The 27,347-nt window shown below is 45.2% G+C and overlaps 1 protein-coding gene across 4 annotated transcripts in view; it reads left to right on the top strand.

The window, feature by feature from the left end:
* Nucleotides 1-27,347, top strand: part of PGM1 (phosphoglucomutase 1) — a 67,709-nt gene that overhangs the window by 22,356 nt on the left and 18,006 nt on the right. For 2 of the 4 annotated variants that reach the window (XM_021093573.1, NM_001246318.1), the window contains 6 exon segments: nucleotides 16,094-16,256; nucleotides 16,573-16,719; nucleotides 18,409-18,534; nucleotides 21,437-21,627; nucleotides 23,140-23,294; nucleotides 26,152-26,267. In XM_021093573.1, the coding sequence (XP_020949232.1) occupies nucleotides 16,094-16,256; nucleotides 16,573-16,719; nucleotides 18,409-18,534; nucleotides 21,437-21,627; nucleotides 23,140-23,294; nucleotides 26,152-26,267 (898 nt within the window). 4 annotated transcript variants of the gene reach the window in all.

Raw genomic sequence — 27,347 nt, 5'->3', positions numbered from 1 at the left:
TCAAACAAATATTCTTCAGGGATTTTTTTAACTCAATTATTACATTTATAGTTGTGCAATGATCATCACAACCCAATTTTATAGCATTTTATTCAGGGATTCAAATGAAAAAAAAATTTTTTGAGGATGCTCCAAAAAGCAAAATATGTCTAAAAATTTTTTATGAACCATATACATTGCTGTTTTTATAAATCAAAATGCTTGAATATTGGTGATCTCTAATTAAACAGGAGTCCTCGTGACACATTCGCTTGGTGTGAAAGTGATTCCTAAGCCTGTAGCATCTTCAAGGTGGGGAGATTGTTTTTAGATTTAACTACACAAAATAAGAATGGGGAGTTTCCGTCATGGCGCAGTGGTTAACGAATCCGACTAGGAACCATGAGGTTGCGGGTTCGGTCCCTGCCCTTGCTCAGTGGGTTAAGGATCCGGCGTTGCCGTGAGCTGTGGTGTAGGTCGCAGACGAGGCTCGGATCCCGCGTTGCTGTGGCTCTGGCGTAGGCGGGTGGCTACAGCTCCGATTCGACCCCTAGCCTGGGAACCTCCATGTGCCACGGGAGCGGCCCAAGAAATAGCAACAACAACAACAAAAGACAAAAAGACAAAAAAAATAAAAAAATAAGAATGGCATTTGTGCTGTGGGGATGCCTTCCAAAAATTCTCTCTTCTCTATGTGCATAGAGCTTCTGTGCAAGCTCCCAGATTTTACTCCTTTTTTAACAATCCCTTGACTTTTCTGTATCTCCTTTCAGACCAAAAGCTTGACCGCTTGAGTTTGTCATCTTCCTGTGGTGCACAGTGCCTGATGATATGAATGCAAAAAGTCAGTTTCCATACTGCATGGGTGGGTCAACAGTGGGACAGCAGACTGGCGTATCTTCAGACTGTTCAGGGCAGTCATAAAAGCCAACACGTACGTAGGGCTTGCAGGGGACTCCAACTAGCCAGTGCTAAGCTCTTTACATTTATCAACTCAGTATGTCTTTATCCAACAAACCTATGCAGCAGGTACTGTTTTCTTTCTTTTTTAAAAAAATGGTCTTTAAGAGATGCATTTTTGGAGTTCCTGTCCTGGCTCAGGGGAAATGAATCTGACCAGTATCCATAAGGACACAGGTTCCATCCCTGGCTTCGTTCAGTGGGTTAAGGATCCGGCATTGCTGTGAGCTGTGGCATAGGTTGCAGACATGGCTTGGATCTGGCATTGCTGTGGCTGTGGCTGTGGCTGGCAGCTATAGCTCTGATTCGACCCCTAGCCTGGGAACCTCCCTACACTGCAGGTGCAACCCTTAAAAAAAAAAAAAAAAAGAGATGCATTTAAAAAAATTGAGGTATAATTGACACCTAACATTATATTAGTTTCTAGTGTCCAACCTAAAGATTTGATATTGCAATATATGAAGTGATCACCACGGTAAGTCTAAGGAGGTGCTATTTTCAGTCCACATTTCAAAGATGAGAACATGAGGATACAGAGAGGTTAAATACTTTGCTCAAGGTTAAGTAACTTGTTTAAGATCACACAGCCCATGACTGGGAGAGCTGGGTTCCCACCCTGTCAGTCTGGTCTTATCTGTCCATTCCCTGAAATACTATAGTAAACTGTCTGCAACTGGTGATTTAAATGTATAAATATGGTACTTCAAAGTTTTCTTGAATGTTCCAGTAATGTTTATCACTTGCATAAAATTGTCTTACCCCCTTACATTTAAACTCATTAGTTGGGAGTTCCCGTCGTGGCGCATCAGAAATGAATCTGACTAGTATCCGTGAGGTTGCATGTTCGATCCCTGGCCTCGCTCAGTGGGTTAAGGATCCGGCGTTGCTGTGAGCTGTGGTGTAGGTCGCAGACATGGCTCGGATCTGGTGTTGCTATGGTTCTGGCATAGGCTGGTGGCTACAACTCCAATTTGACTCCTAGCCTGGGAACCTCCATATGCCACGGGTGTGGCCCTAAAAAGCAAATAAATAAATAAATAAAATAAAATCATTATGTCAAAATAAGTTACTCGACTCTACATTATAAATTGGAATCATAGGGTTGATCTGTTAGATAAACTAATATCCCAGATTCTCTTAATGTACTTAAAATAGCAAATATCCCTAGATTTTTCTCCCAAACGTATTGCAAAAATATTAATATTTAAAGTTTGCTTTATTCTCTCTCTGCTGTGGGTTTGATTTTCTTCTTGTCTAGAGTAATTCCAAGTATTTCTATGTTAAAAAGGGCCCAACTCATAAACTCTTCTCTTATTCCAAGCAATTAGGAGTTACCTTTCCAATCAAATTGGGGTGACATTGTTGGCTGGGGGAGGTGCATGTTGACCGGAACTCGGATGTGGAACCCCCCAGTCCAACGCACCAGTGCCAATGGGGAGTCTCAGGTGGCTTGTGTTCACAGCCACAGTCCCTTATTCTCACATCTTAGGAATCTGCAGCCCCTGCCCTCTTGAGAAGTCATCTGACCTGCATTCTTCGTGATTCTACTCCGAATTCTTTTCCAGTTCTTTCTGGACATTATGCCCCCAGCTCTTAGAGATGTCATGTGTCATCTGGCGGCCAGTCACAATACTATACAGATCTTCTTATGACACGACGTCCCTGCCCCGTGGCTGCTGAGTTTACCTGGATTCCCAGGTCGAGGACCAGCTGAATCTGACTGGTACACTTTGGAGTCCTTTCTTTTTGTCTTTTTAGGGCCGCACCCTCAGCATTTGGAAGTTCCCAGGCTAGGGGTCGAATCGGAACTGTAGCCGCTGACCTCTGTCACAGCCACAGCAATGCCAGATCTCATCCGCTTCTGCGACCTACACCACAGCTCATGGCAATGCTGGATCCTTAACCCACTGAGTGAGGCCAGGGATCAAACCTGCATCCTCATGGATACTAGTCAGATTTGTTTCCACTGTGCCTCGACAGGACTCTAAGGAGTTCTAATTCTAGATTCCTACGAGAGAAAATCTGAGCGATTCAGCCCTTAGTCAGGTGTCCGCCTTTGGTCATCATAGCCTGGCATCAGTGTCCTGTAGTACAAATGTGGCCCTAGGAGTCCACCCTTGTGGCTTGTGGGTGGGGGTAGGAGACAGTTCTCAGAGAAGAGGGAGGCTGAGTGGAAGATGCTACATGGAGAAGGTGTTGGAGGAAAGCAGGTGCTCAGGTAGTGTCTTCACGTTGGAGGAAAATAACCTGACGGGACCCACACTGGCCAAGGACTCGAAGTTGAAGTCTGGTGTAGGAGGCTGGTGCAAGAGCAGCTCTGGACAAGCACAGAGACCAGGAACCTCGGCGCCTCCCCAGCTGAGGAGGGAGTCCTTTTTGCAAACCTTGGTTAATCCTCTACCAGTCTCTCCTTCAAGCTATCGAATGCACCACTGGCAGCCACTCAACTTTCCAAAAACATAGCTGCTTATATTCTTCCTGCTTAAAATTTCCTACAGAAATAATAATTTCCACACAAAATAGACTTTATGGAAGTTCCCATTGTGGCACAGTGGAAATGAACCCGACTAGTGTCCATGAGGATGTGGGTTTGATCCCCTGGCCTTGCTCAGTGGGTTAAGGATCCAGTGTTGCTGTGAGTTTGACTTTTCAATTCGAAATGAATGACTTTTCCCAGCTTGTGTTTCCTGTCATGGGAGTCAAACACCCCAAGCCCTCAGGCAAGCACCTGCAGTCATCAAAAGCGCAGGGCTCTGGGGGTCTGATGTTCCCTGCTGCTTTGAGTCCCGTTCGTAGCTTTCATTCTAGTGCTTGCGGTATGAGGCGGGGTTGCCAGTTCTATCCCCTGTGCCCACGCTGGTGGCGATTGCTAAAGAGTAATTCTTGGTGTGAAGAGTTCAACCTATTCAGGCCTGGAGTCCAGCCCTTCCATGAGCCCTGGGACATAGCAGTGAGCAACCCAGGAAATAGTTGTCCACGGGAAAACAGAAAGCTAGAATGAGTAAAGGACTGGCACGTCTTCCTTTTCTGCTGTGTTCTGCTAGGAAGGCATCCTGGCTGATCAGAGTGGGAGCTGGAGTCTTTGCGAGGCCGGGAGCAAAGGGGGTCCATAACTCTGCCATGGTGAAATTGATGGGGCCCGAGACCCGTATGAAAGTTCCCCGTCTGAAGGGAGTAATCCTGAAATTCCCCATATGGTTTAAATGTAATTTGTGTCATTGTGAAGGAGTGCTGGCGATGCCGGCGAATTCATTTGGCCAAATTGGGCTCGCTATGCTCGACAGTAACGTTTCCGAAGATGAAGTTCAACCTTTGCTGGCGCGCTGAAACAAATGAGTTTCTTAATAGCTGCCCCACTTAGTCGGAGCGTCTTAGGAAGCTTAATGTTTTTAATGCTTCTTCTTTTTACCACACTTCACAGTCCATCTAACATGGCTGCTTCTGGCAATATTTTTATATGGGGTCGATTTCTATAGTGTCCATAAAATTAGGACTCAGACCCATTTTTAGAATAGAAGCGTTTCTAGGGCAAGGATTACATCTTTTCGGTTTGGTTTTGCGTATTGACAAACACCATACTGACATATGTCATTGGTGAAAACACTGCTCTTTGCTTGGAACCTTTGATTTGATGTGAAGTTGCTGGATATGCATTAGCAAGTGCAGGTGCTGTGAGAGATGGAAGCCTTTCCAGCCCATGCCTCACCGTAAAACTGGCTCACATGCAGCGACGTCAAAGAATATATGTTCCCTGGGGGGACCGGGTTCACCTGGTGAATCTATTCCGCAGATTTCGTATGTAGGACTTCTCGATGCTCAAACACTGCTGTTTGTTCCCATTTGTATTAAATGATGTTTTAAACGTGAAGATGCTCTTACTGCAGAGGTGTATTTAAAACTCTTGAAATTGTGAGGCAAACAAATAATGATCCTCAAAGTGGGAGTTCCTGTTGTGGCTTAGTGGGTTAAGTATATGTAATGCAAGTTTGATTCCTGGCCTCGCTCAGCGGGTTAAGGATCTGACATTGATGTGACTGTGGTGTAGGCCAGCAGCTGCAGCTCCACTTTGACCCCTAGTTTGGGAACTTCCATGTGTCATAGGTTCGGCCCTAAAAAGAAAAAGAAGAAAGAAAAAATCATCCCCAAAGTAGCATGCCAGCTATTAGGATTTAGGACAGGAAGGGCATTATTCAGCTTGCAGTGATTCTTTTAAACTACTTTAGACTGTATATATTTTAACCTTTAAAGAATCAGAATAGTTACATGAGGAACACTTTCTGTATCTGTCAGTTTTTAGATGTTTAAAAACTGATACTAGGATACTAGGCCTAAGAGCAGACTTAATTCTGAAGAAGTGTCACTTTTACAACAGTTTCAATGTAAAAACATATTTTTAGAAACAAATTTTGGTTCATATGAACACACGCTGATAAGCCGAAGTGCTCTGGAATCTGATGTGGCCAGTGTCTTCAAGAAGAATGGCAAGCATGTAGGCCATCCTTTGAAATAACACCTGTTGGAGCTTATGCTTCAAACAAGCCCATGTTGATGCTTGTGTGGGTTTGTGTGTGTGTGTGTGTGTTGAATAGCTTTTTTTTTTTTTTTTTTTTTAGCTTTTTAGGGCCTCACTCATGGCATATGGAAGTTCCCAGGCTAGGGATCGAATCAGAGCTACAGCTGCCAGCCTACACCGAAGCCACAGCAACACAGGATCCGAGCCTCGTCTGCAATATACATCACAGCTCACGGCAACACCAGATCCCTGACCCACTGAGTGAGGCCAGGGATCGAACCTGTGTCCTTACGGATACTAGTCAGATTCGGTTTTGCTATGCCACAATGGGAACTCCTTGAATATCTGTTTTGAATTTTCATAGTTGTGCCTTGATTATTTACCATTTCTCATTTTATGGAATTGATATGCATTGACCATAAACTGTAAAAAAAATAAACAGATGTGTGGGAAAAGGCCCCAGAAAAACATCACTCTCCTAGTTCCAGTTTCAGAAAGAGTTTCTTCCAGAGAGTGGCTGACCACCAGCGGAGAACGTGCTGGAATGGGTGAGCAGAGAGGCTTTGGTGGGGGATGTCAGAGCCCCCATGCAACCAAGTATCCCTGAATCTACCCTGGGGTTTCAAGATCTTGTTAGGGAAACTACCAATTATGTGGTGGATTAGCTCTGTTATTCCCGATGGAAAGATTATTGGGTTGATGTTTCATAAATCTGGATCTATTATTAAACATGTCAAGACCCATATGCTGGCTTAATCTGCAAGCCTGTTTAAAACCAGAGAAAACTTGCAACCAAACTTAAAAGATATGAATTAAAAAAATTGCATTTGTGGTAAGTTGGAAAACACTGAGTGTATAAACTACTGCTCATAAAACAAAGATATTTCATAAGAATTTTAATTTAATTTTATTTATTTATTTATTTATTTTTTGTCTTTTTGCTATTTCTTTGGGCCGTTCCCGCGGCATATGGAGGTTCCCAGGCTAGGGGTCGAATTGGAGCTGTAGCCACTGGCCTACGCCAGAGCCACAGCAACGTGGGATCCGAGCCGCGTCTGCAACCCACACCACAGCTCACGGCAACGCCGGATCGTTAACCCACTGAGCAAGGCCAGGGACCGAACCTGGAACCTCATGGTTCCTAGTGGGATTCGTTAACCACTGTGCCACGCCAGGAACTCCAAGAATTTTAATTTTAAAAACTAAATGAGAGGCAGAAATAAGCTATAGAAAGCAAGGTTATTTCATAAGAATTTTAGTTTTAAAAACTAAATAAGGAGTTCCCATTGTGGTGCAGCAGAAGCAAATCTGACTAGTATCCATGAGGATGTGGGTTGATTCCTGGAGCTGCTCAGTAGGTCGGGGATCTGGCGTTACCTTGATCTGTGGTGTAGGTCAGAAAAGTGGCTCAGATCTGGCATCCTGTGGCTGTGACATAGGCCTGTAGCTGCAGCTTCAATTCGACTCCTAGCCTGGGAACTTGCATATGCCATGGGTGCAGCTCTAAAAAGCATAAATAAATAAATAAATAAAATAAGAAGAGACAGAAATAAACTATAAAAAACAATCGTCCTTGGCCAACTAGCTTTCAGCTTAATGGACGTGCTTTGTGCTTTGTTTTAATGTTGTGTCTTGAGGTCCTCCCTGGAGATGGGCCAGCCCGTGTGCCATGTGAGGGATGCCAGGCTCCCTTGGTAGTGGCCTGCTTTCTGCTTTTGGGTCTGTTGGTTCTGCTGGTGCTGTGTGAGAAGCCCCTGGACCACAGAGACTTTCATGCCTCACAGAGGGCAGCCCGCTGTTCCCAGGGCCTGATGGCTTTCTGACCTGGCTTGTCAAGTTAGTAGAAAAATACTCAGGTTTTGTTTCTCAAGGGATTGATTACTCACTTTCCCCTTGAACACCTGACTTTTCTATGTACCTCAAAGTCCCCAGACATACATGTGGCCTAACTAGTCCTGATTTACTTTTTTTTTTTCTTCCGTTTTTTATCTTTTTAGGGCTGCACCCGTGGCATATGGAGGTTCCCAGGCTAGGTGTCCAATGGGAGCTACAGCTGCCACCTACACCACAGCTCACGGCAACGCCAGATCCTTAACCCACTGAGTGAGGCCACAGATTGAACCCGCAGCCTCATGGTTCCTAGTCGGATTCATTTCTGCTGCACCATGACGGGAACTCCCTGATTTACTTTTTAAGTCCCCTTAACAAGTTCACCAAAACCTCGACAGTGGAGCTTTGGAATTGACACCTTCTGCTGAGCTGGATAAAGCACACACATGTATGTATTGAAATAGATTATAAATAAAATCATAGGGATCAAGTGGAATTGGTGATTAAATTTAGTCAGGTAGAAGGTTTTTAAACATCTTAGGTTCTTCAAAGGCAAAGGACTTAAACAGCTTCACTCAAAATGTTTTCTTAAAAGTCAAGTCTACTTAAAGCTGAGAACATTCAAACACAAGATTTAATCTTATGTTCATACCATTTTTCCAAATAGTGACTTGATCACACCTTATGCACTCAGAAAAACATCCCGCCCCCCCACCCCATTCTGCTTATGTTTTCAAGGATTTTGTGCATTTTCATCCCCATTTTTCCATAAGTTCAAGGGAACGACCTGGCCGTAGGTCATTCGGGGCGTGTTTGTGGATGTCTGTTCTTCTAGAACTGAATTCTCTTTTGTTAAAGCTTTCCTGGCCAAGGAATACATCTGTTCTGTTAGATGATTTTTTCCTTCTAATTGGGATTGCATGTGGGAAGTCACACATCACTTGGGCATCAAAATAATGGTGATAGAAGGAAACCAGAGGTAACAGATCCCGCACTTCCATTTTAAGGTTGACCTTTAACTTGCGAGAGGGCATGGAGCAACTTCAGCTGCAGATGGCCTCTCGGTGATGACTGCCCAGGGAGGCTCTGGTTTAAGGGGTGTCAGTAGCAGCAGAGCTGCATCAGGGTGTCTTGTTCACGAACCGGCCTCGGGGACTGACTGCACTTGCTCCGTCTTTGCCTGCTTCTCAGAGCAGAGTCTGGCTCTGCTCTGGTGTTGGTAACTCAAGTCCGCTGCGTGCAGTGCCCTCTGGACCCGCCTCCACCCTAACGGGGAAATGAGGCAAAAATAATTGAAGGGTATTTGGCCGGCTTATGTGGGCAGAGTGTCCTCATCAAAACAACTTTGGAGATCTGCTCTGGGTGTGGGTGTGGGCGAGTGGGTGGCCATTAGCTTTTTCACAAGGGACGCTGACAGCAGGAATGAACCCTGCTTCCTCCTTGAGAATGAGCATCCAGGCAAGACCTCTGTTTTAGTGACGCAGGCAACACCGTGGCTGCTTCAGGTCGGACAGACTCTTTGTGGGGGACCTTTGACTGCTTCCTGGACCTTCACGGAGCCAAGTGGTGGGAATGAAAGATGAGTGACTTTGATGAATGGATTTCTGGGAAATACAGAAAAATGGAAGAAGGTCCTCTACCTCTGTTGACTTTTACTACAGCTCCCTACTACGACCAGAAACCAGGAACTAGTGGATTGCGGAAGAAAACCTATTTTTTTGAGGCCAAGCCCTGCTATCTGGAGAATTTCATCCAGAGTATATTCTTTTCCATAGACCTAAAAGATCGCCAGGGATCCTCACTGGTAGTTGGTGGAGACGGGCGGTATTTTAATAAATCGGCAATAGAAACAATAGTCCAGATGGCAGCCGCCAATGGGGTTGGTATATGCTTAGAATTGCTATGCTTCTGGCTCTCCACATAACCTCTTAATTCTGCAGAAATATACACAAGTACCAAGATTTGTGTGGTGCACATATCTCAGTGCTACTAACATCCAATTAAGTTTCATTGGGACTTCAGAGATGGTGTATTGTGATATTACCCTGAAATTACCTTAGTCACCTTGGGATATGGGACTGTAAGTTCAACTTCTTATGTTGTTCTCGGTGCCTGTTGCTTAAAGAGGTGCCTGTTGCTTTTAGGCATTTAAAGCGCACCCGGCCTTAGGATGCCTTATCTCCATTCTAACTAGTTTTGAGAGGCACCCTATCCTGGGCGTGAGGCTCTAATGAGTAGCCCCGAGAGGAGGATTTTGTTTTCTTTCAATGGCTTCCTTGTTGAAGTTCAGTCACTTGTCAAACAGGAAAACAAAGGCCAGGGCATGCTGTTATTTGTGGGTCCCAGTAATCGTGCAGAACTGCTGCGAGGAGGTTGGAAAATGTTAGGTGTGAGCCTTCCAAGTGGACCTGTTACAGGGCAACCTGCTTCTAATGACCTTGGATACAAAGAAGCCCTGTGTGCGGTGAATTTGTGCAGCAGGGTAGAGATAATAACTCCTGTGAGCCCATAATATAAGGAGGCTCTGCTAAAGCTCTGCTTGGCGAAGAGCTGTGTTGGCTGAATTAACCACATCGGGAGGAACCTTGCACCAGGAAGCATTGATCTTGACAATCTAACAGTTGGCCCAGTCTCACTGACTTACAAGAAGGCCGGCATCAGGACATGGCTGTTTCTGCCCCGCAAATTCCTCGGTAGGGCCAACATATATTTTTAGTGTTTTAGATTTGATTACACTTAGCAATCATTTGGAGCACACAGTCCTTCGGTACTTACCCATTTTTTAAAAATCTGTTTTGTTTCCTTCCTGGAAGCAATTCTCATTCTGAGAACGTAAAATTTAGCATCGCAGCCAAATGCACCGGGCATTCATTTTCAGTCTATTTTAACAATACACTAAGCAGGTGTGAGGGCAAAAGCCCAATTAAAAAAAAAAATACATTACCAAATTATATTTAGAAGTGTGTGTAGATCCTGTTGTTTATAACGTGAGGTTTCCTTTATACCCAGTTTCAAAATCTGAATGCCTGTCATGTAAAATTTGCTGATAAAGCACTCGAATATGAAATTATTATGACGCATACACATTTTTAAGATAAAATGTGACATGCTGTAAATTTCATCTTTGAGGAGAGCTGCGAAGGGAACAGTATTAAGATGCCTTTAATCTTTTGGGAGAGAATGGATGGAACATTATTTCTGCGCATATATCTGGATTGTTGAGTGGATCTGGTACACTGTCCCCTTTGCTGTGATATATTTGGCTTCATTGCATTTTTGTGCAAAGCTGAAGGATGTGGAAGAAGTGATAGGAATGTGTAATTCAGGCAGGCCCTATAGGCTTTCTCAGATTTACGATCTTGAGGTTTGCTAAATAATGCATTTAAAGCGATAATAATTGACTAAATACGGTAACCGCCTATTTGTTGGAGCTGTGGCAGCTCAAGCAGTATTTTCAAGACTTTTCAAGGTCATTCCTTATTAAAAATAGTGTTGCATTTAAAGTAGCCATGCTCCCCAACGGAATTACGTAAAATGTTTAGTGGACCGATACAGCACTTTCATCTGATAAAACCTATCAAAGCCTATATAGTTTGATTTCTTTTTCTAACATCTCCTAAATTCTGATGATTTTTAACATCCCTTTGATTGTGGGTGGAACTTTAGGGGGGCAATCTGTAAGAAAGAGAATTTATTGCCACAGATTTGAGTAGAAGTCAGTGTTCCTTCCTCAGCTTTGTCAACACCTGATCCACCCAGGAGCCAGGGCTAGGAGAACTTTTCAGCCTAGTGAGCTAAATGGAGGCCGATTCCTCTCTCCCCTTTAGTACACCCTTGTCTGGTGCATGTGTGGATAACAGAATACTCTGTTTTTGTTTTTATTTGCATAGAGCCACCTGCATTTACAGGCAATTTTTTTGTGTGTGTGTCTTTTTTTGTATTTTCTAGGGCTGCACCTGCAACATATGGAGGTTCCCAGGCTAGGGGTCTACTCAGAGCTGTAGCCACTGGCCTACACCAGAGCCACAGCAATGTGGGATTCAAGCCCCGTCTGCGACCTACACCACAGCTCACAGCAACGCCAGATCATTAACCCACTGAGCAAGGCTTTATGGTTCCTAGTCAGATTTGTTAACCACCAAGCCACGATGGGAACTCCAATTTTTTTAATTAAAAAAATTTTTTTTTCTTTTCACAGCCACACCTATGACATATGGAAGTTCCTGGGCTAGAAGTTGAATCAGAGCTATAGCTGCTGGTCTATGCCACAGCCACAGCCACAGCCACGCTGGATCCGAGCCACATCTGCGACCTACGCTGCGGCTTGTGGCAATGCCAGATTTTTAACCCACCGAGCAAGGCCAGGACTCAAACCCATATCTTTATGGATACTATGTCAGGTTCTTAACCCACTGAGCCACAATGGGAGCTCCATTTATAGGCAATTTTAATGAGCAAAGTAAAACATTGGCGGGGCCTTGTTTATAGTACTTGTCTCATTCATTCCTCCGGGCTTTAAACCTAGAGATATTTTTAGAAATGAAGACAGAACCTGTGGGTATGACTAGCAGAGCATAGAAAATGCAACTTGGTTTTTTTTGGTGAGATGTAGGAAAACAGTAGGCCCTATCTTTCAATTAAAGGGAATATTTTAAATTTGCTCCTTGTCATGGTTGACTATCAAAAGAGAGGGGGGCGGTGTGGAGAGTGAGGCCTCACTTGGTAGCTGGACACGAGTGATGCGGAAGGGAGATGAGGGTGAGGAGGCAGGACTGGGTGCAGGGCAAAGGGGGCATCTCTAAGCTGGTAGATACGTGGGATCCAGGGAAGGCTTTGTTCCCACCTTTTATTGTGGTAAAGTATACATACCAAAACGTGCTGTTTTAACCATTTTTAAGTGTACAATTCAATGGTATCCATTACATTCATGATGCTTGGCTACCATTGCCCCTGTCTAGTTCCAGAACTTTTTCATCATCTCATCTGAAACTCTGTACCCACTAAACAGTAACACCCCATTGTCTCCTGCCCACAGCCCCTGGCAAATTTGGTTCTAGTTTTTGTCTATCCATTTGTCTATTCCATTTAGCATATGCCTCTACTAAATATAAGCGGAATCATACAATTCTTGTCCCTTTTGTATCTGGCTTATTTTAACTTAGTATAATGTTTTCGAGGTTCATCCATGTTGTAGCACGTGGCAGAATTTTCCTTCCTTTTTAAAGGCACTATTCCATCGTATGTAGGTACTGCATTTTGTTGATCCAGTCATCTTTTGAGGGACATCTGGGTTGTTTCCACCTTTGGCTATTGTGAATAACGCTGTTTTGAACATGGGTATGCAAATATCTGTTCGAGTCCTTGCTTTCTTTTTGTGTCTGTACCTAGAAGTGCAGTTTCTGGATCCTATGGTTCAGGGAAGGTTTGTGAGTAGGGGAGGGACACAGAACTACAGTTCAGAATTTGAACCAGGTGGGCCGGGGGGTAGGTTGGAAAGATTCAGCCAAGGTAGAGCAGAGGAGGTGCTGGTGGGAGAAAGGCAGGGGAGATTGAGTCAGGAGCTGTTATGATGCTCAGACATTCTCAGGGGAAGGAGGATAATAGAGTCATATCTCCCCAATATCAGGTTGAGGATTCTATTCCTGAGGATGATGCCTGGGAAAGAGTCTGCTCTGGAAGGGAGTATTTTGGCCAGCTGTACCTACTCTTGGGCTCAAGAGAAAGAACCTACCATGGACTTTCCTTGTTTCTCTTGATTTTCTCTCTTACTCTTGCCTCCTGGTATAATCCTCTCAGTCTTGAACCATTGCTATAGGGAATGGTAGAATGAAGGCGTGACTCGGGTTGCATAGCCTGATTTTCATTTACCAGTTTCCCCTCCCACATTAAGTACATACAGAATCCAAGTAAAAGTCAGTGTGCTTGGAGTTCCAGTCGTGGCTCAGTAGTTATTGAACCCAACTGGCATCCATGAGGACATGGGTTCGATCCCTGGCCTCGCTCAGTGGGTTAAGGACCTGGCATTGCTGTGAGGTGTGGTATAGGTCACAGAGGCATGGATCCCACATTGCTGTGGCTGTGGTGAAGGCCGGCAGCTGCAGCTGCAATTTAATCCCTGGCCTGGGAACCTCCATATGCCACGAGTGTGGCCCTAAAAAGCAAAAAAAAAAAAAAGTCAGTGTGCTTGATGTGCAAACACAGCCTTCAGATAACTCCACCATCCACTCTGGCTGATTAAATTGCCATCTGAGAGCTCTTGCTGTCAAAATTATGGAACTACTTGACCAGAGGCTTTTATTTACATGAGAAACACACCCAGGAACTGCTAGAAGGGTGAGATGTTCCCATTCCCACTGTCTGAGCCCAGGGAGTTGCCGCTTCCTGAGGGAGGTAGGACGTAAGATATGTATTAGTATAACAAATTGTTCAGAGAGAGATACGTGAGAGCCAAGAGGTTCCTGGAATGAAGCAGCTGCTTCCTGGGAGGTGGTTGGTAGTGGAGGGGTTTAAACATAAGGCAGCCAAGCTTTTAGTGACCTGTGGGAAAGTGGCAAAGCTAACAGTCCCAGAAAACTTCCCCAGGGAACCCAGGCATTTCATTGGCATTTTCAGTATTAGAAATACATCTTCCACCATCAAGCCATTTCTTTTTTTCTTTTTTTTTTCTTGAAATAATATTGTCGGTTAAAAACATTTTATTGAAGTGTAGTTGCTTTGCCATGCTGTGCCAATTTCTGCTATACAGCACAGTGACTCAGTCATACATATATATGCATTATTTTTTTAGTGTTATTTTCCATCATGGCCTGTCTCAGGAGATTGGATGTAATTCTCTGTGCTGTACAGTGGAATCTTGTTTATACATCCTAAATATAACAGTTTCTATCTACTAACGCCAACTTCCTGGTCCATCCCACTCCCTCCTCCCTCCCCCTTGGCAACCACAAATCTGTTCTCTATGTCTGTGAGTCTGTTCCTGTTTCATAGGTAGATTCATTTATGCCATATTTTTGATGACACATAAAAGTGACATCATATGGTATATGTCTTTCTCTTTCGGACTTAACTTCACTTAGTATGAGAATCTCTAGTTGCATCCATGTTGCTGCAGATGGCATTATTTTTTTCTTTTTTCTTTTTCCTTTCTTAGGGCTGCACCTGCAGCATATGGAAGTTCCCAGGCCAGGGGTCAAATTGGAGCTACAGCTGCTGGCCTATACCACAGCCATAGCAACCAGATCCGAGCCAAGTCTGCACCTACACCACACCTCACAGCTACACCAGATCCTTAATCCACTGAGCGAGGGCAGGGATTGAACCCACAACCTCATGGTTCATAGATTCGTTTCTGCTGCTCTACCACGGGAACTCCTATTTGTTCTCTTTTATGCCCGAATAGTATTCCATTGTATATATGTACCACATCTTAATCCATTCATCTGTCGATGGATGTTTCAAGTGCTTCTTTGTCTAGGCTGTTGTGAACAGTGCTGCTGTGAACATAGGTGTGCATGTATCTTTTTGAATTATAGTTTTGTCCAATGTATTCCCAGAGGTGGGATTGCTGTATCATATGACGGTTCTATATTTAGTTTTCTGAGGAAGCTCCATGCTGTTTTCCATAGTGGTTGTATCAGTTTACATTCATTAAGTCATGTCTTCAACCTTATTTATCTTGGGTGCGGCAAGAAGAAATAACAAATGCAAAACTTAGAAACATTCCTGTCCCTTCCTTCTCTCCAAGGGGAGGATGGAGGAAGGGCACAAACTTGTTATTTTATAAATCTTTCTGTGCAGCACTCATGTCTTCTGTAGTCAGGAACTGACAGAACTTCTTCCGTCTTTTTGAACTTGGGTCATGATGAAACAGACTGAATTACTGTCATTTTAGCAAAGGAGCTGTGCTGATACCATCTGCGAGAGATCTGGGGAGGTGAGTTAAGAATGCCACAAAAGTAGCATCTGTGGCTCTTTGATGTGGCTGGTCCTAGCTGGCTTACCCAGGGACACTTCCAGCCTTCCCGGCCCAGGCGCAGGACATGGCCCAGGTACCCCCAGCCTGGGAACCCACCATGTCAAAATCCAAGCTTGACTGGAGACAGAAATTCATGAGATACATTTTATAACATTCTTCATAAAAAGTTTGCCCTTTTTCCTTTTTCAGATTATTTTAGTTTACAAAAGTCTTCTCTTTGGGTTAGGATTCCTTGAACTAGTTAAAGGAATATATTCTCTCTCCCAATGTGGATTGAAAGTATACTTTGAAGTGGATAAAAATGTGGGTTTTCTCACAATTGTTCGTTTGTTTGTTTTTTGGCTGCCCCCATGGATGCAGAAGTCCCTGGGCCAGGGATTGAACCCTGGGCCACAGGAGTAATCAGAGCCATAGTAGGGACAACACCAGGTCCCTACCTAACCTGCTGAGACACTAGGGCACGCCTCTCAGAATTTCTTTGATGTATTCAAATTGTGAATCTGGTCTGGACAAGCTCTGTTTTGAATGCTTTATGTTTTCTTGCCAGAGTTTTCTAGCAACCCAATTTATACGCTACAAAGTCCCCAAAAAACTCTCTGAAGGAGTGGCATTGTTCAGCAATGCTGATTCTACTTCAATAATAATATTACTCAGCAACAACAATAAAATAATATACTTCCAATATAATGATAACTCAAGCTGTGGATGTTCATTCAGGGACATCTTTACTGGTCCAGTAGAGTATTTCTTTGTTCACCTGCCTGTTCTGGCATTTCTGTGGGGTAGCTCTGGATTTACTGATATTTAAAGTGTACATTCTGGATTTCTTCTCCTAGATTGGTCGCTTGGTTATTGGACAGAATGGAATCCTCTCCACCCCTGCTGTATCCTGCATCATTAGAAAGATCAAAGCCATTGGTGGGATCATCCTGACAGCCAGCCACAACCCAGGAGGACCCAATGGAGATTTTGGAATCAAATTCAATATTTCCAACGGAGGTGAGTTTACTGTCGATTTTACGTTCTGTGGGACAAACCCACAACCAAGAGCTTGGGAGGCCAGCGTTGTGGTTCTGATCTTTAGCAAGGGGGCTCTTTGTTTCCTTTTGGTAGAAATGAGATGCTTCTCATTTTGTTGCACCCGAACATGAGGAGCCATGAATGGATGATCAGGAACATAATTTTTGGTTTAGGAAATCCTGATGCTTGGCTGCCTGAGGTGCTAGTGAAGAGGAATTGATGAGCTCTGTGTTCTGTGTGTTTCCCTGTCAGCTGCAGCAAAGGACCCACTCACTGTTTGCTGTTTGATTTCCAGGTCCTGCCCCGGAAGCAATAACGGATAAGATTTTCCAAATCAGCAAGACAATTGAAGAATACGCGATTTGCCCTGACCTGAAAGTAGACCTTGGGGTTCTGGGAAAGCAGCAGTTTGACCTGGAAAACAAGTTCAAACCCTTCACAGGCACGTTCACCCTCCTCCCCCCTCCAACTCCTAGTTCCAGCTTGAGGGGTTTGCCTCTGAAGCTTTTAAGAATAAGAGTCTTTATCTTTGGAAAGATTGTGGCCACCAAGTTTGCATGCAGTAATGAACAGGTCTGGAATTGGGTCTGGGGGTCTAGAGACCTGGGCTCTCTGGGCCCTGCTGAGGACCAGCTGTGTTACCTTGGGTAAGTTGTTTCCACATCTCTCAGCTTCAGTTTTCTTACCTATAAAGTGAATGGCCTTGATAAGAGGACCTGTCTTTTATTTATTAATTTATTTATTTGGCTTTTTAGGGCCACCCTTGCAGCATATGGAGGTTCCCAGGCTAGAAGTCCATTCAGAGCTGTAGCCACCGGCCTACGCCACAGCCACAGCAATGTGGGATCCATGCTGTGCCTGTGACCTATACCATAGCTCACGGCAAAGCCAGATCCTTAACCCACTGAGGAGGCCAGGGATACGAACCCGCAAACTCATGGATACTAGTCAGGTTCGTTAACCGCTGAGCCATGACGGGAACTCCATAGCCGTCTTTTATTGAGCTTTTATTATGTGCCAAGCTCTTAGCATGCGTTTTCGCATTTTACTCTTACTGTGGTCCTGTGAGGGCAGCATTGTTAGTATTCACTTTTTCTAGATGAGGAAACAGAGGCTGAGAGAGCTGAAAAAAGAGGCTCAAGGTCACATAGTGAGAAGGAAATCAGGATTCAGACGCAGGTGTGAATGATTCCAAAGCTTGGGTGTTGATTTTACTTTCAGTGAAATCAACTTAGACCATGGTAGGCGCGAAGCTGGAACTCCCTGGGTAGCAGCTGTTGTAAACACTTGTTGTTGACCGTCAAGGCATGACAGTAATTGATGGAATATGTGGTGATAAGATTAGTCACAGTAATGAAATGAGGTTGAGATGGTTAGCAACGTGAGTCGAGTTTCGACTTTGCTCTGACGTGTATTCTTTCCCTGGTCTGCAAGTTTATGGGATGCATCTTTTGCTTGAACCTACCCTTTAGGAGCCAACAGTTGCATCCTAACAAAGTGGAAGGAGCGCTCTGGTCTATCTTGAAGATAGTCTTTGGGTTTAGTAAACCCCAGTAGAGAATTTCTTAAGCTCTTCATATTTTGAAAATGTTCAGACCCCTGAACATTCAACAACAAGAACAATACTAAGTTCTTGTATTTGTTTTATTCCTTTAGCAGCGCATGTGAAGAGTGGTTCATTAAAATAGTTTTACCATTAAGTCTTGATGGCAACGGGCCTGGAAAAAGGAAAGGAAAGCAAAGTAGGTGTTACATTTTCTGTTATTTTTTGACACAAAAATATACTTCTCGTGGAAACGGATAGGGAATCACCATGGCAGCAGAGCTTCCGGTCAGGCAGCCCTCCATCCAGAGTCCCCCGTATGCCCCATCCCAGCTGTGTGGGCAAGGTACTTCATCTTTCAGAACTTGAACTTGTTTGTCTGCAAAATAGGACTGCTAACATTTACCTCTCAGGAAAGTCGTTAGTATTAAATAAGACATCATGTAACAGCCCTGGCACATTGGAGCTGTTCCATAAATGTCCTTTTACCGTAGTAATTGCACATTTACAGCAGCAGAATCATTTCAGAGGATAATCTTTCTAAATGTGTTTAGTTCCTCCATCTTTCAATGTTGCTTGTTCTCACAGTGGAAATTGTGGACTCGGTGGAAGCCTATGCTACCATGCTGAGAAACATCTTTGACTTCAATGCACTGAAAGAACTGCTTTCTGGTCCAAACCGACTGAAGATCCGTATAGACGCCATGCACGGAGGTATGGAGCCGTTCCTCTTCTGTTTCCTCCCCTCAGAGATCTGAAGCAGCTCTCAGCTTTGTGTATCGTGATGCTCTTTTTTTTTTTTGTATTCTCTTGGGCCGCTCCTGCGGCATGTGGAGGTTCCCAGGCTAGGGGTCTAATCAGAGCTGTAGCTGCCGGCCTACACCAGAGCCACAGCAACATGGGATCCGAGCAGAGTCTGCGACCTACACCACAGCCCACGGCAACGCCAGATTGTTAACCCACTGAGCAAGGGCAGGGACCGAACCCACAACCTCATGGTTCCTAGTCAGATTCGTTTCCACTGAACCCACAACCTCATGGTTCCTAGTCAGATTCGTTTCCACTGCACCACAATGGGAACTCCATGATGCTTTATTTAACAAGCCTTTCCTTAAGACTCTCTCTCTCAGTTCCTTTGCAACTGTCTCAGAGTAATACACAGATAAAAATCTAGTTATATGCAGCAAAATTCTCACTGTAAGGTAGTGTGAAGGTCAGTGTTTCCACATTAAGCATCAGTGTCCGAGTACCATGCAGCTATTTTTGTAGACTTTCCCTCCCGCTCAGAAGATGCCTTACATTCTTTCTAAGCGCCCCCATCTATTTCGGAAGGGACCTGTTGTTTGCTCGATGTGATAAACGTGCTCCTGAGCCCCACGTCCCACTCACTGTGCCCCACACATGCGCCTTTTCTCAGAAGAGGACCACACCACACACAACTAAATTCAGGAACGACAGGATGTGTGTCTCTCCCTCTTCCTCCCCCGTGGCTTGTGTGGCCCAGTCAGTGGAGACAGCAGTGGTCACTGAACCATGAAGTTTTCTTGCCTGTAGGAATGTGGGAGTTCCTCAACCCTTCGGTTATCTATTTATTTGGTAATAATTCAGAGTTTTAGAATCTTTGAGTGACAAGGATTTTCCCTGGGGTTGCAATCCATCTGCTTGTCTGGCTGGGGAAGATTATCTGCCTGTGCTCAAACCCTTTCCGAGGTGTGCCCAGGGCCTCCCGTTAATATGGCAAAACCATGGTCAGAAAACTCCGGGGGGTCTAAAATCTCCCATCTCTGGAACTGCTCCCCTTGGGTCCTAACTTGCCTCCAGAGTCCCGTAGAATGGGTCTTCTTTAGTCAGACAAAGCTATTCTGACCTGTCAGAGCATTCACTTGTCAAAGACAGGTATTGAGTAGCTGCCACAGGTATGCGTAGGGGTAGGCAGGGACTTGGTTGAGACGTCCTTCAAAGCGCTTGTGATGCTGGGGGAGGTGAGGTGGGTAAGAAACGCCACTGCCAGGCCAACAAAACGAGGGTTATCTAGAATCTTAGGGATTCTCTTTGGGGTGTGGAAGAAGGCAGAGTGTGACTCCAGGTATCAAAAGATTTCATGGGAGACGTGGCAACCAACTCAGCTTTCATGAAAGAAAGATCTAGGGTGGTGGAACGGCAAGTGATGGTCCTTCCCAGCCGAGGCAGTGGCTCCAGCAAATGCCTGAGAGTGGAAAAACAGATGTCACACCAGCGGAAGGAGCAGGGGTCTGGGCTGGCTCGAGAATGAGGCTTGTGATGGGGAACTGGATCGGTGAAGCTGGTCAGGGAGCTGACTTCTTTTCTAGGCCTTCCTGTTGTTCTTTGGGTGCCTTACTTTCTGTTCCCCTCGAAGCCTTGGCTGCCTTGTCCTCATCCTATGGTGTGTCCGTGGCCTCCTCATCGTGGGGCCCTAATGGGAAACACATCCCCTGTACTGCTGTGACCCATGTATCAACATTGGTGCCTTCCTTGGTGAAAATAAGTGCTCAGCATTTTAGAGATGAACCTTCTTGGTCATTACACTAGGTGATACCGCAAAATGTCTGATTTTTCCTGTGTTTCCTTGTTAGCATTCTTTTAATCAGTTTGTCAGACAGCTTGATAGAGGAGACAGATCAGGGCTGTGAATCTTAGCTCCCTCTCCTGTTGTCTGTGCAAGTTTGGGCAAATAGCTTCATCTCAGAACCTCAGTTTTCTTCTCTGTAAATTGGAGGTGATAATCATAATGCAAATAGTTATAACAGGGAGTTCCCGTCGCAGTGCAGTGGTTAATGAATCCGACTAGGAACGATGAGGTTGCGGGTTCGATCCCTGGCCTTGCTCAGTGGGTTAAGGATCCGGCATTGCCATGAGTTGTGGTGTAGGTTGCAGATGCGGCTCGGATCCCGTGTTGCTGTGGCTCTGGCGGAGGCCAGTGGCTATGGCTCCGATTCAACCCCTCACCTGGGAACCTCCGTATGCCATAAGAACAGCCCTAGAAAAAGGCAAAAAGACAAATAAATAAATAAATAAATAAAGTAAAATAGTGCAAACAGTTATAAGTGCTGGTACTGTTCTCAGTGCTTCTTTATCTATTAACTCAGTTCTCACATCAGCCCTATTAGGGAGCTCCTATTTTTATCATTTTCCAGGCGGGGTGGACGGAAGTACAAAGCGATTAAGTCGCTTTGTCAAAGTGACACAGCCAGTGATGGGCAGAGCTGAGATGTGAACCCCAGACCTTCTGATTCCAGAGTCCAGTTTCCTAAGCACTAAGCTGTCCCATCTGGGTGGCCCTTTTGAAGGCGTGCGGGAGAAAGTGGTCGAGAAGCACCCAGCACGGGTGTGGAGCAGGGTCTTCACAATGGCCAGCCCAGTTCCCTTCCCCACCCTTTCCTAATCCACCGGCCCCACCTTTCTAACCTCACCTCTCACCCTCCTCTGTGTAGAACGTTCCACTGCAGTCTTATCGCTCCACCAGCTGCTGAATACAGTTTGCCCGCTCTCTTCGCTGTTGAGGCCATTCTCCCTAGAACACCTCTCCCTGGTCCCCCAAGCCTCTTCTGCTGCCCTAAGTTTTGTTTTCTGGTTCTTCGTTGCATGCCTGGCATAGTCGTGGGGCCGTACGTGAAGAAGATCCTGTGTGAGGAGCTGGGAGCCCCCGCAAACTCGGCGGTGAACTGCGTTCCCCTGGAGGACTTTGGGGGCCACCACCCTGACCCCAACCTCACCTATGCTGCCGACCTGGTGGAGACGATGAAGACAGGAGAGCATGATTTTGGGGCTGCCTTTGATGGAGATGGGGTGCGTGCAAGTGCATTTAAGGGGCCCTTGATGCAGGTTAGGCCGGACCCTATGGTTGGGAAAAAGACAGGCTGCTTCTACCAGGCCCTGTGGGTCCAGCAGTGCCGGTCAAGCTGTCTCATTGCATCTGGAGTCAGGACTCGATTTTTAGAAGACCCTCTTCGACAGAATGCGTCCAGACTCTAAGCCATGTGTTTAATGTTTGCTAAGGGGGGCAGGGTGACTGAGACCTGGTTATGCTGTCATGACTGGCACTTCACGAACTAGTTGGGCTCTAGACACCTGTCCTGCGGGAAGTTTTTGCTCTCCACAAGCAGCTGGCTACTTATTCAGTCTCCAGGGAGGGTTTCAGCCTTATGCATATACCCATCTATGCATTCACATGAGCTTAAAAATGATGAAACTATAATTAAGAGAATTAACATTTTATTCTTTAGCTACAGGTCATATTTTAAATAAACATGCTCTTTCATTTACATTGGTGAGTATATCACAGACAAGAAGAAGTTAGAGCTGTACACTCGGCATCGCAGACACAGTGAACACTACACCTGTTTACCTAGTGGAAAAAAAATATTTTGGTGGTTTCTATTGTTCTTTAACATCAGAGAGAATTCGCTGTTTCCTAAAAATAGTTTTTCCCATATCAGAATTCTGGGAGCTGAAAAGGGTCCCTAGCAGACATCATTTGTGATGCCTCTTTCTGCTGCAGTGCACGATGGGAGTTTTCCCTCCATACTCTCAGTTACTTGAGTACTTCCTGTATGTCAGGCACCAAGAGAACCCTGAAGGTGGCAGCACGTGTTGTTGGGTCCTGCACCAAATGCAGGGGGCAAGATTTACTTTGCTCTTTTTTTTTTTTTTTCAGTCTTTTTAGGGCCGCACCCACCATGTGGAAGTTCCCAGGCTAGGGGTGGAATCGGAGCTACAGCTGCCAGCCTACGCCACAGCCACAGCAACGCAGGATCTGAGCCACATCTGACCTACACCACAGCTCACAGCAACGCCAGATCCTTAACCCACTGAGCGAAGCCAGGGATCAAACCCGAATCCTCACGGATGCTAATCGGGCTTATTACCTGCTGAGCCACATGGAAACTTCCAGCTTTGCTCCTTAAAGGGCGCCTGATAGACCTATCAAACTCAAAACAGCCCACATTTCCTCTCATAGTGGTCTCTCCTCTCTTCTGGGAGGGAAGAGGGGTGATTGGTTCCAGAGTTTGGAACAGATGGGGGAGGTTCAGGTCAGCTGGCCTCTGGAGAGAGAACAGAGGATTTGGCCCAGAAGGAGTCTAGGCTGGTACTTTAATTGAAAACAGTTTCAGCTCTTTGGGCTGAGGTGCCATCGGTGCCATCGTATGGCACGGATCCACTAGGAGTAAGATCCAGTGTTTAGAATCCAGTAGGAATATGGGCATCAGTTTTAAATTTTATAAAACCGCTATGAAGATAGTTTGGTTTCTTCAGAACTTTGATGAAAAGATCTTCCTTTAAATCCCCCTTCTCCCAAAGGATCGAAACATGATTCTGGGCAAGCATGGGTTCTTTGTGAACCCTTCAGACTCCGTGGCTGTCATCGCTGCCAACATCTTCAGCATTCCGTATTTCCAGCAAACTGGGGTCCGCGGCTTTGCACGCAGCATGCCCACCAGTGGTGCCCTGGACCGGTAGGTCTCTCCGTTCCCTCGGCTTGCATCAGGCTCCTCACTGTGCTGGGGTCACCCTTCCCTGCCTTTCAGCTGGGGCATCTGATGCATGGCGTGTGCTCTGTAAGTGTTTATTTTGTGAGGGAATGGGTGTGTGTTTTCTGGATCGGATGTACCCCCTCTATGCTGCCTCCGCACCCCGAATTTCTTCCACCCTGGCACTTACCACACTGTGTTCTGATAGCTTGTTTACTCGACTGTCTGGGCTCTTAGATGTGCAGCTTCTGCAGAGAAAAGACTGTCTGACTCACCGTCCTAAACTGCCTGATCATGGTGTGCCTGTCAAATAGTAAGACACACACACACACACACACACGCAGTGTTTTAAAAAATGACTGATTGAATGTTAATGAATGAATGAGTAGATGACACTTCGTTGTAGTTAAAACATCATTCCAGAAGATTACTTTCCCTTTTCGCAGTGTGCACGGAGTTTGGGTGAAAGAGCAGTTTAAAGTAAGATCAGTGTTACAGCAGAACTTTCAAAAAAACCAACCTCATCCAACCACCATCAGATGCCCATACACACACATGCATAGTAAATGTTTGTTTATCCAAAATGTGAACAAACAGAAAGCTCATACATTTGGTTTTTGAGAAAGAAGGGACCCAGAGACAGTAAACAATTGATGTGCTTATTTGTTTATTTATTTATTGTGTTTCCTCTCACTTGCAGAGGCTTTAGGGTAGCTAATAAGATCACATCTAGAGCATCTGCAAAATATAAGTCATAAATGAGGGCAAACCAAGGAGAATATTAACTAGATCATGTTAGGTGTCTGATAAGTGTTTCTTGGATGAATGGATAAAGAACAAGTGGGAGTTCCCTTGTGGTGCATGGGGTTAAGGATCCAGTGTTGCCACTGCACTGGCTGGGGTTGCCACTGTGGCACGGGTTTGATCCCTGGCCTGGGAACTTCCACATGCCATGGGCACAGTCAAAAAAAATTAAAAAATAATAGAACAAGGGAACGAATAAAAGATTGAGGCCAAGGAGGAAAGCAGGATGTATATATCTAGGATAGTATAGTCATAATTAATATTTATTGAACATTAACTTATACTAGACACTAAGTATTTGATATGTTCTAAGTCATTTAATTCTCAAACTGACCCCATGAAGTAAATGCTATATTTAACTCCTCTTTAACAGGTGGGAAAACAAAAGGACAAAGACATTAATTTTCCTAAGGTTGCCCAGCTAGTAAATAACTGAGCAGGATTTAAACCCAAAATCTTTGCTCCCAACCACTGGGCTGTGCAGTAGTTTCCTGTTTCCTGCGCGTGGGGTGTGTGTGTGTGTGTGTGTGTGTGTGTGTGTGTGTGTGTTAGAACGAAGAAGTAATAACAATATTCATATAACAGTTTGTAGTTGACACGGTGCTTTATTACATTCACCATCTCAGTGGACCCTCATCACAGCCCTTATTTTGAAGAAGAGGAAACCAAAAGAGTAGTTAGGAGTTTGGTCCAGGACCCCACAACCACATCAGAGCTAGAATTAGAACCTGGTACTTATGCCTCTGTGTTCTCCATCCAAAGTCATGAGCTGGTCTGTGGCCACACCATTGGACATTAGACCTATCCGGTCCTAAAAATAGCTTCTGTGTGATCTGAGAACAATTTAATTCTAATTTTTAGAAAAATTGATAATCCACATATAGAATCACAGTGGAAAATACATCATTACCCAGCAAAAAATGTATTGTACTTTGTTTTCAAAATCATAGATTTAATGGTTCTCAAATATTAGAATTGAAATATGGTATTGTTTTGCTAGTGATAAAACAAACATTCTGGAGGAGTTCCCATCATGGCTCAGTAGAAAGGAACCTGACTAGGAACCATGAGGTTGCAGGTTTGATCCCTGGCCTTGCTCAGTGGGTTAAGGATCTGGCGTTGCCGCGAGCTGTGGTATGGGTCTCACTCAGATGAGGCTCGGATCCCAAGTTGCTGTGGTTCTGGTGTAGGCCGGTGGCAACAGCTCTGATTAAACCCCTAGCCTGGGAACCTCCATATGCTGCAGGTGTGGCCCTGAAAAGCCCCCCCAAAAAAAGACAAGCATTCTGGAAAGCAAATCTTACTAAAAGAGCTAGTGAAATGTAGGTAACTTCCTGTTCAAAGGGGAAGAGATCAAAAGAAAAGGTCACTCAAAGGTTTCAAATAGTCTAAGGACATACAGGGAGAAGTAGAAGATGTGTTGGGGGTGATGGGGACCAGGGCTCAGTATGGACACAGCTGGTGCAAATGGGAGACCCCATTGAGCATTGTCCTTGCAGGGCCTTCCGGGAAAGTGAAAGGAGCACTGACTGGGCAGCTGGATAGCGGGCGGCTGGTCATTCTGGCCATGTCACCTTGGGCCGATCACGTAACATTCTGGGTCCTGTTTCTGCCTCTGTAAAATACTGACCTCCTAGACCCAACGTCCTATGATTCTGTGCTTATAGATGCATCAAAACATCACTCTTTTGTTCCATACAGAATAGTTACAAATGCTGTCTGTATCTAAAACATGTGGGTTTAAATAGCTCCCCAAACAGCCTTGCCCGTTTTGCCACTGCTGCTGCTTCTAGAATATTAAACTCAGTGACCTGAATTCTTTCTTCACCCTCCTCTCCCCGCTCCTCTGACTTCACATAGAATAGCCCATTGTGCTCAAGTTTCCTCGTCCGGTTTTCCACCTGTCTTAGAATTACGTGTACCTCTGAGCGGTGCGAAATGGGGCCCTTGATTGCAATAACGGTTGCGCTTTTCCGTCCCTCGCATGCCTGTGCGAGCAGCCCTGCTGTGATGTAACTTTGATTTCATGCCTTTGAAGGGTGGCTAATGCTACAAAGATTGCTTTGTACGAGACCCCAACTGGTTGGAAGTTTTTTGGGAATCTGATGGATGCAAGCAAACTGTCCCTTTGTGGGGAGGAGAGCTTCGGAACGGGTAAGTGCACATCCCTTGCCACCGTTTTCTTTCCTGTAAACGCTACTTGCCCTGAAAGCTTAGACTCGCTCAGGTGGCCCTGAAATAGCAACAGTAGCTGATGTGTCCTAAATCAAGATACGGCTTATTTATAACAACCCTGATGAAGTGCACACATTTGAAAGGCAGTGAGCACGGCTGGCCGGCGGGCTGGCCAGGAAGGGCGAATTTTACTTTCAGAGCATCACGTCTACCAAGGCAGGAAGTTTGCGGGCCTCCTCGGCAGCGTGGCCGTCGAATCTGTGGGGATTAAACAGAGTGATCAACAGATTTTTCTCCCCTCGGTGGTCAAGGAAACCTTTACAAATGTTTTCATTTCTAGGAAGAAATATGGTGGTGCGCGTCCGTTTTTCGTTTTTATTTAAGAGAAGGTTTCAGCACAGCATTCAGTCTTCCTCTTTAATAGGCCAAGTTTTCTGTTAGCAGCCGGTTGTGATTTATTCAGATTAAGTGGAGGGAGTCCGTTAGGGTGGAACTAAGTTGCTAGGTGATCAAGAAATTGAAAATATGCCCTCGGCCCAGAGGATCTATGTGTAAACTGTGGTGTGGCGGAAGAGGGGAACGCGGTATGTTTTGGGGGATGCTCCATGGCCCTTAGATTCCTCTTTCCATGCGCTCCCTCTTTGTCTGTGCCTGGTTAACACTGACTTGAGGTCCCGCCTCCATGACCTTCCCCATGACCCCACCCTACTGCATCCTGCCTCCTTTCTAAACATTCATTCAGGCGTGTGGCCTCTCCCCACATGTGGTCTCCAGCCAGGTTGCAAGATACTTCAGCGGCCCTATTTCTTCTCTTCCTGTGTTCTCCAGCCAGTATTTTGAAATAAAAGGACCCATCTTCTCAGTCCTTGAGTACTAGTCTTCCATCCTTTAGCAAAGACAAGATCAAAATCTAGCCTTCTATCAGCCTTGCCATCGAGTTGCAATTCATGATAGATCAACAGAATAGAATGCTGCCTGCATTTCTGTTCCTGCAGGTGCTGGGGTAGGGTGGGTGGAATGAGCCAGTACATTTGAGACACCCATTGACACAATTCTAAG

The sequence above is a fragment of the Sus scrofa genome, chromosome 6, assembly GCF_000003025.6.
Source record: "Sus scrofa isolate TJ Tabasco breed Duroc chromosome 6, Sscrofa11.1, whole genome shotgun sequence".
In the NCBI taxonomy this organism is placed as follows: Eukaryota; Metazoa; Chordata; class Mammalia; order Artiodactyla; family Suidae; genus Sus; species Sus scrofa.
Note: the sequence above shows the minus strand (reverse complement) of the source record. Positions and strands in the feature narration are given on the sequence as shown.